Below are 8,374 nucleotides of genomic sequence, written 5' to 3' on the forward strand. Positions count from 1 at the left end.
CTGAATGGCGAAGGCTCTGCTGCTGGTTTGTGTGTGTGTGTGTGTATGTGCCGCTCCCATGGGGTGATCACAGCCGAGCTGCGGGGCTTTTTTACTGTGGGGAAAATGGTAACTGCGGTGCAGCAGTGGAGATCGTAGAATCACAGGATGGTTTGGATTGGAAGGGACCTTAAAGATCATCTAGTTCTAACACCCTGCCACAGGCAGGGACACCATCCACTAGATCAGGATGCTCAAAGCGCTATCCAACCTGGCCTTGAAACAATGATCCAAATGATAAGTACAGTTCTAGTGCCTATGGAAAGGTGGGGGCTGCTCTAGTCTTTTGTTTGCTTGTAGAAACAAATGCTTTAAAATCATCCTTCTGTGGCAGTTGTTGTGTTCTGCAGAGACAGGTACACTCTGGAAACGGAATGAGATTTTGAGAGACAGTAATTAAACACTTTTGATCCAAATTGACCCCTCCTAGTTCTCCAGCAGCAAATAAAAAGTGACAAGTGCTGCAGCAAGGGAGTAGTTAGTAAAAGGAGAATTCACGGCACCTGGGGATGAAGCCTTCAAGATGTTGTGTGGTTTATTTGTTCAGTATCACATTTGTGAGTTGGAATGTTTGCAATCAACAAGTGGCAGAGTGCTGCTACAGCAGATGCAGGGCTACCAAGTGGTCAGCTCCTCTAGAGCTGTGGGTTTATCAACTCCAGATCCGCTTTTAGAGAAAACGCACTTGTTCTCAAAGCAGAGCTCTGTTTAAGTGCTTGTGTTAGTTATTCCTTCATGTTGCGTATTTGCATTTCAAGCACTTCGAAAGGTGTAAAACTGAAAAATGAAAGCATCATCCCTTCCAGGAAAAAAAAAAAAAAAAAGTATGGCCTGGAGATAGCTGAAACCAAGAACCATTTATTTGGTAAAAATGATGTTAAATCACAGTAAGTCAGGAAACCTACAACCTACCTGAGACTGTTTGCTCTACAGCCTGTCTTGTCCAGGTTGATGTTGGATGATGGTGGTGGCATCTCTGTCTTCTACCAAGATTGTCACTCTGCCTTTTCTGTTGTGAAGAAGGGGAAAGAAGAGATTTTTCAGCCATCTTGGTTGAACTCTTGGATGACAAGGGATTCTAATTTAAGAGGACAAAGAAATCCTATCTGCTCTGAATAGCTAAGAAAAAAGACCAGGAGATGGAATTTGAATAAGTTTTGAAACAATTAATTAATTACTATTTTTGCCTCTTAGCTTTCATACCTGGACTTTAAATTTTTCTTAAAGAAGGAACTTCTGCAAGCCCAAGATAAACTTCAGTTGATGTTTTGGGAGGGACTCACAGTGAAGTAGGACTGTTGTTCTGTTGAGTGCCTGAAACTGGCTGCAGGCATATCTAGGACAGTTATTAAAAGATTATAGGTGGCACCTTTTTGGCTTTATTTAATATGAATGTAGGTGAACATTTTTCTAGAAGGAAGTCTCCCTCCAAATAAATTTATTTATTTGAAACAAACAAAACAAAACAACCAACACAACAATCCCCCCTCCTTTATGTGGCAAAATGTTCAAATGCATCTCTGCATGACATACTCAAAGAGTTTTTAGGAATTTCTTTTAAACTGTTGAGGTGAGATACCATTTCTGTCTTTCTGGGTATACCAGTTGATCAATATTTTAGGCTTGGCGCTAGTTGTTTTTTACTAGCAACAATGTCCAGAATTTTCTTTAGAAGAAACCTAAAGACAGGGATAATATCCTGTCTTTGAAGTTAACTGGAAGCTGCTAATAACATAATTGAGACCTTCCCTCCCCACACCCTCCCTGCAGCAGGCAGCTATTGTGTGCACAAGAGCTGTCCAAAAGTGTCCTGTAGAGACCTTATGGAAACAATGCACTAAATCTATTCAGCAGCTGTGTTTTGAAGGAAAAAGAAGAGGAGGGGAAAAAAAAAAAAAAAAAAGAAGAGGTCATAGATGTTCCTTTCCAGAGAAAACTTTGGTAAAGGATGGAATACAGAATATTAATAGGACCTGCAAAGAAACAACTGTACTAACTCAAACCAGACCTGACTGTTATCTACCTACCTGGTTAAGTCAAGCTTTTTGAAGATTTGCTTGCTCATCCTCTGTCACATAGCTCAGTTCAAGACATGGCTTACACCGCTTGTGATCACTGATCAGGAGAACATGACAAGTGACTTTTTCCACCATTGGGATTTTTACTTTTTTATTTTAGTTTTTACTGGTAAAATGGCTGCTAATGCAGATTACAATCCAGCACAGCTACCAGCCCAGTTATTGTATCTGCAATTTTTGACTGGTATACAAACATTTCTAGTAGCTTGGATTTGGCCTAGACTGTGAACTAGTTTTTAGAAAATGATGCAATGTAGAACTGTTTTTCTTTTTTTTATAGAATGAAACAACAAAAAAGGGCTGTAGAGGGTGGAAGGAAGATTCTGTTGGACAAGCAAGTCCAGCATCCAAGTGTGCTTTATTCACCCTCTTTCACCCATTACTGTACTTGTAATATTTTCCTTTGCAGCTGTTTGTGTATTTAAGCTATTGGGGATATCAGTCCTACCCTATCAATCAACCTCGCTCCACTGGAAGATCTAGCTAGCCAATTGATCTCTAGAGCAAGCAGACTTTCTGTACAAGTTTTATTATAACTACATGTTTTCTTTTTTTAATGTCAAATTGAGTAAATCACTGCAAATAGAAGTTTAAGGTCTGTCCTCACATAACACGCCTAATTTAGTCTGTCTGCTGCTCACGCCGCTATCCTCCATATAGGAACAATTGTTCTCAGCAGCAGCTAAATAAATGGAACATAACTTCATACCTATGTTTGTATGATTACAAGGAACACTAGAGCTTTCTCAATTTATGAAAGAGACCATGTATCTTAAAATTAGGTAGGAATTGTTCTCCTGGTTCTTCAGTGCTTTTTAAGATTCTCACTCCTCCTGCGGCTGTGTTTGTACTCCTGTAACCCTCTCTGAGCATTAATGGACAATAGCACAAGGTCGAATTTATATGAATTGGCTTTTCTCTTAACAAGCATTTGTCTCTCAGAGCTGCCTGACATATAATAGGAAGCATCAGATCCCCTCTCAGCTTTGGGTTTCATAGAACCATAGAATAGTTTGAGTTGGAAGGGATGTTAAAGATCATCCAGTTCCAGCCTCCTTGCCATGGGCAGAGACACCTCCCAGTAGACCATATTGCTCAAGGTCCCATCCAGCCTGGCCTTGAACACTGCCAGGGATGGGGCATTCACAGCTTCTCTGGGAAATATGTTCCAGGGCCTCACCACCCTCACAGTAAATAATTTCTTCTTGGCATCTAATCTAAATCTACCCTCTTTCAGTTTAAAGCATTCCCCCTTGTCCTATCACTATGTGCCCTTGTAAAAAGCCCCTCTCTAGCTTTCTTGTAGGTTCCTTTTAGGTACTTGAAGGCTGCTATAAAGTCTCCCTGGAGCCTTCTCTTCTCCAGGCTGAACAACCCCAGCTCTCTAAGCCTGTTTTCACAGGAAAGGTGCTTCAGCCCTCTGACCATCTTCATGGTGCTGCTTGAGCATATACACGTCCTTCTCATGTTGTTGGCCCCAGGGCTGAATGCAGTACTCCAGGTAGAGCAGAGTAGAGCAGCAGAATCACTTCCCTCAACGTGCTGGTCATGCTCCTTTTGGTGCAGGATATGGTTGGCTTTCTGGCCTGCAAGCTCACATTGCCGGGTCATGTTGAGCTTCTTCAAGTTTGTTCAACTGAGCTGAGTTATAATCCTCTGTAAAACACCTCATTCTTTGTAGATTTTATGATCATATATAAATCATATTTCTTCACCATGGATGTTAAGAACTCTGCAACCAGAATTCACAGGACTGTCTGCACTTCTGCAATTAATTTGCACATATGCAGTGGCCATGAGTCTGCAAATCACTAGCTTTTTATGGGGCTGGCTGATGTTCAGAAGATGTTTTTTTGTAGAATCAGTATTTCGTTATCCAAAGCAATAGCATTGCCAGGTATGGCATCATGTATCTGATCCAGATTCTTCACGTGATGCAAGCTGAAGCAGCTCCTTTCACTTCACTGATACTAAAAATGACTTATCCTAGCAGGAGATCTGGCTGTCTTTTTTTGCCTTTGATGTGTTTCTCATTAGAAAGGATTTATGTTGCATGGTTCATTTACTGCAGGTGAAATTCCCATCTCCCCTGTTCTCCAACCAAATGCAACTTTGCATTCCTGTCTAGGAACACTGCCCTAGACTTGGTGAAATGAAAATGCCTGACGGTGGATAAAACATAAGGGAAATGTACAAAGGAGTATACGGAGCAATGGATTAAAGTGCATTTGCCTGCTGGAGCTAGTGTTTATCCTTCCTTACGCAGCTCAACAGCTCGTGCGCAACTGGTGGCTGTGAGCCAGCCTGGCGTGTGTCGCTATGGTTCTAGGTTGGATTGCTGTTATGGCTGGAAAAAGAACAACAAGAGCCAATGTGAAGGTAACATTAACACTTTATGTTTGTTTCCTCTTCATGACTGTGTATTTAATATTAATAAGGAGATTTCATGTATGTCTGACAGAAGTTACAGAAAGAAACCTTCTGAGGAGTAAAGTCTCTTAACTCTGTAAGAAAGTGTATAAAATACGTTTGAGACACCTTCTCCTCAAAAAAGCAGTGGTTTGTGTAAATAACGCCAAACCATAAAAGACATATTTAAAAATTCTTTGGTCCAAAAGGGACCACTTGTTCTCACCCCTTGTGCAGCCCTGATCAGGGCCTGTACCGTTACAGCTCTGAGCAAGTGCCAAAAATGCAGTGTTTTCTAATGCTACATATGGACTCCTAAAAATGTTTTTCTCTCAGCTGGTATCCTTTATCTTCAGAGTACACAGCCTCTGAGAACCTGGAGGTTTTACTGTTTTAAAAATACAAACAAAAACCAAGCAGTAAGTGCACCTGTCTTCGGCTTGGTGAGCTGGCCAGCGCCCTGCTCTGTGGCTTGTTGGCTTAATGAAGAGTCAATGACTCTTAGAACATTTCTAATTTGTAAAAGGTCTATAGATCCAAAGGAGAAGGTGATGTGGAATCTCTCTCTTGCTGTACTTGGGCAAAATACAACAAAATCATAAAATATATGTTTTAGGAATCTTTTTCAGATTTTGCACCTGTTGTCCCAGAATGTTTGGCATTGTATATCTGGTGAATTTGAATAAAGCTTAGAGTTATTCATTGCTGAAAACCTACATAGTGGTATCTAAAAGGGAAACATGCCAAAATGTCTCTGCTCTGTATATATATATATCATGTCATTTAAAAAAAACCCAAAAAACTAATTAATACTTTTATTAATACTTCTGTATTGCTTAGTAGCACCTTTGTTTTGATGCAGATAAATACCTGGAGGAAAAACTGGCAAATATAACTTTGATCAGCCAGTGCAGAAGGTTGTCTTGTTTTAAAGCAATGGGTTTCTTTCATCCTAAAATACGGTTCTCATAAACTTCTAAGATTTTTTTTTTTTTTTTTTGACAAATTACTTTAAGCTAGCTATAATGTAATTCTTCATTGTAAATCCAGATGCAGCAGTGTTGTCTGCTCCAGTGCTAATACTTGGCTGGTCTTGCAGTATGTTACGTTGCATTCAGGGATAGAGGTAGTGTTTAAAAAAGCCTGGATCTCCAGAGTTAGTGGATCAGTATACATGAATGAATCTTTAAATGTAGGAAATAAACTTGAATTCAGAAGCATGAATTTTACTATACAGTAAATAACACTGTGACTTTTCTAGTTCCTATAGTTTGCACGGCAGCTTAATTACACAGGGTAGCAAGATGTGCAGCCTTGTGCATACTTTTTTGCTGTTTTTCCAGAGCTAGTCATGATTTAAATGCATGTTTGTTTTGCTCTTCCTGAATAACACTCATGTTGACAGTCACATTGACTTTAGGAGCCTTAAGCCTGATAAAAGGCAGCATTTAGTTTCTGACAAATGGTCCAGAGGGCTGAGTTAGAAAATTTTTACTTTTTAATGTATCCAGGCTAAGCATAGCCCTCTAAAATCATTGTAAACCTGATGCAATTATATGTATTGACATGTGTGGTAAGGACAGTTGCCTGATCATTTGACAGATGTGCTTTGGATGTTCCACCATGGGATGGACATGTTCCTCAGCTGTAACTGAGGAGGTCCAAGACTGGAAAACTGCTGTAGGGTAACATGTCTCCTTTGGCAGGAGAGTGCTGTTGCTTCTTCCCAACTCCAGGTGTAGCAAGTCAAGCTGCTGGCCAGCTGCTTCTCATATAGGCTTCTTAAAAACAGGAAAAATGCAAGGGTGAAAAACTAAATGTGAATCATAAACATGGCAGAAAAACATGAGGGAGAGAGCTAAAGAGAGTCCCTTCTTCTCTGGGTCTTTACAAACCTGGAAAACCCCATACACACGCAATCTCTGTTAGTGCCACTTTTCTCAAGCAGAAATAAAGTGCTGATCAGCAGCTATCATGCCCAAACCAGAGGGAGAGGTATGGAGGATGCTGAACTTAGGCAACAAGTTTCAGGCAACTAAGCAGGGCAACAGTTCTCAAATAGAGTGTTTCTAACTCTTCCTTTCTCTGCCTGACTTCGCCAGCTATCTGTGGACATGGTTGCAAGTACGGCGAGTGCATGGGACCAAACAAATGTAAATGTATCCTTGGATTTACCGGGAAAAGCTGTAATCAAGGTTTGTGCACGTGCGGATATTACTCCAGAAAACAAACTGTTGATGTTCTTTCTCCTTATCTTGTACTGCAGATTGTCTCATTTTCCAAAATTGTAAACCAAGATATTTTCTTGTTTACATAGAAGAACTTAGAGTTTAAGGTTCTTGCAACTCCAGCATCTTAGGCAAGCTCTAGGCCTCCCTTCAGCACACAGAAGTTTGAACCTATATCATTTATCTCCTGCGGGCTAATAACAAGGGCAAACTGTCATGTTTATGGCAGAGGATTAAGGCATGAAGAAGTTATATAGGAAATGATTAGAAGAGATGGAAGTCAAATCCAGAACCAATGTTATTTTCTTAAATAGCAACCCATGTTATTTTCTTAACTAACCTTCGCATCAGAAAGACATGCAATCGTATGCTAGATATGTAATTTCTCAAGCTGCCCGGGCCAATCCATCTGCTTGCATATGTTGATTGGTATTTCTGAGAACCAGAATTGGGAGTCTTTAGAATTGCATATTCAGAAACTTCGAATGCACCGCTTTTCCCACCATAAACTTGCAATTAGACATGGAAATATTCAGCCAACACATTGGTGGGAACTCAGCCTTTTTTTCCTGTTCCAGTATATGAGACCTCTGTGTTGGATTCTATGAAAGGAGCAGGTCACTGTGCATGGAGAGAGTCCAGCCTACTGCAGTGCAGATGGGTGAACTGCAGGGGCTGTGAGGAAAGTGTGACATAAAGGTCACACAAATGGATGGGTCTATCTTTGCTACCTCCATAAGCACCTGCAGCCTTTGCTCAAAACCATTGCATTGACATATACTAAACATGCATTTTTCAGAATCAAAGAAACCCATTTATTACACAATATCTTTCATACAATATGCTATAAAGATACACTGTTAAGTATTTTGTAAAACTCCATCTTTTGCACTTCTGATGTTGCTCACAGGGAAAGAAGTCAATTCCTCAGTACCACTAGGGAGGAAAGTGAAACAGCAGCTGTGGTTGTGTGTAATAGATGTGTAGGTATATAACTTCAGCTTCTAAACCCAGAATTCAACCTCAAAATGATTTCACAGCTTAAATGTTACCAAAAGGCATCAGAGAAGCCCCCAGCTTCTAGGTGTTTTCTGTGCAGTAACTCCGGCTACATTTCATAGACAAGCAGACCAATTCTGTGCACTTGCAGTAGATGCAGAGTCTGAGGTTTGGTGGAAGCACCACACAGACCTACATGAGCAAATTGCCTGTTAGCTCCCTGGGCTGTTTTACCTTCTGAAGCAGGAATTTTTCAGCAAAGTAGTGGCTGGCACAGGCTGGAAATGTCCCAGAGCTATTTCTATAGTATAGCTGTATAAGTGGTCATGTTCCAGCAGCCAGGAATGCTCAGAGCAGCTTTAAATGTACTGGCAGATGCAGCCTTTGTCTGTCAGTACGGCAGAATGCCCTGCTGAGCAAGCTCAACACGAGCTAACTAAAATAACAGAGATAAGGGGGCTGTATTAGTTTGCCCCCAAGTCTGAGCTAAATTTGCCTTATCTCCATAGGTTGTCTTTTAGAGCTATGTGTGCTGTCTGTGCATTATTGTGCGTTGTGCAAGGTGGGTACAGCTACACACTTATGAAAATGTATGGTTTAAGTGGAATACCTTTTCTTTCC

The 8,374-nt window shown here is 40.6% G+C and overlaps 1 protein-coding gene across 1 annotated transcript in view; it reads left to right on the top strand.

The window, feature by feature from the left end:
* Positions 1–4,383: 4,383 nt before the first annotated feature.
* Positions 4,384–8,374, top strand: part of LOC104404377 (epidermal growth factor-like protein 6) — a gene marked incomplete at both ends in the record, with an annotated part of 8,973 nt that continues 4,982 nt past the window's right edge. Inside the window, 2 exons of the mRNA XM_010012801.1 lie at positions 4,384–4,496; positions 6,629–6,721. Coding sequence (XP_010011103.1) covers positions 4,384–4,496; positions 6,629–6,721 — 206 coding nt within the window. The remainder of the gene's footprint in view (positions 4,497–6,628; positions 6,722–8,374) is intronic.

This window comes from Nestor notabilis, unplaced genomic scaffold (genome assembly GCF_000696875.1).
Source record: "Nestor notabilis isolate BGI_N333 unplaced genomic scaffold, ASM69687v1 scaffold25780, whole genome shotgun sequence".
In the NCBI taxonomy this organism is placed as follows: domain Eukaryota; kingdom Metazoa; phylum Chordata; class Aves; order Psittaciformes; family Psittacidae; genus Nestor; species Nestor notabilis.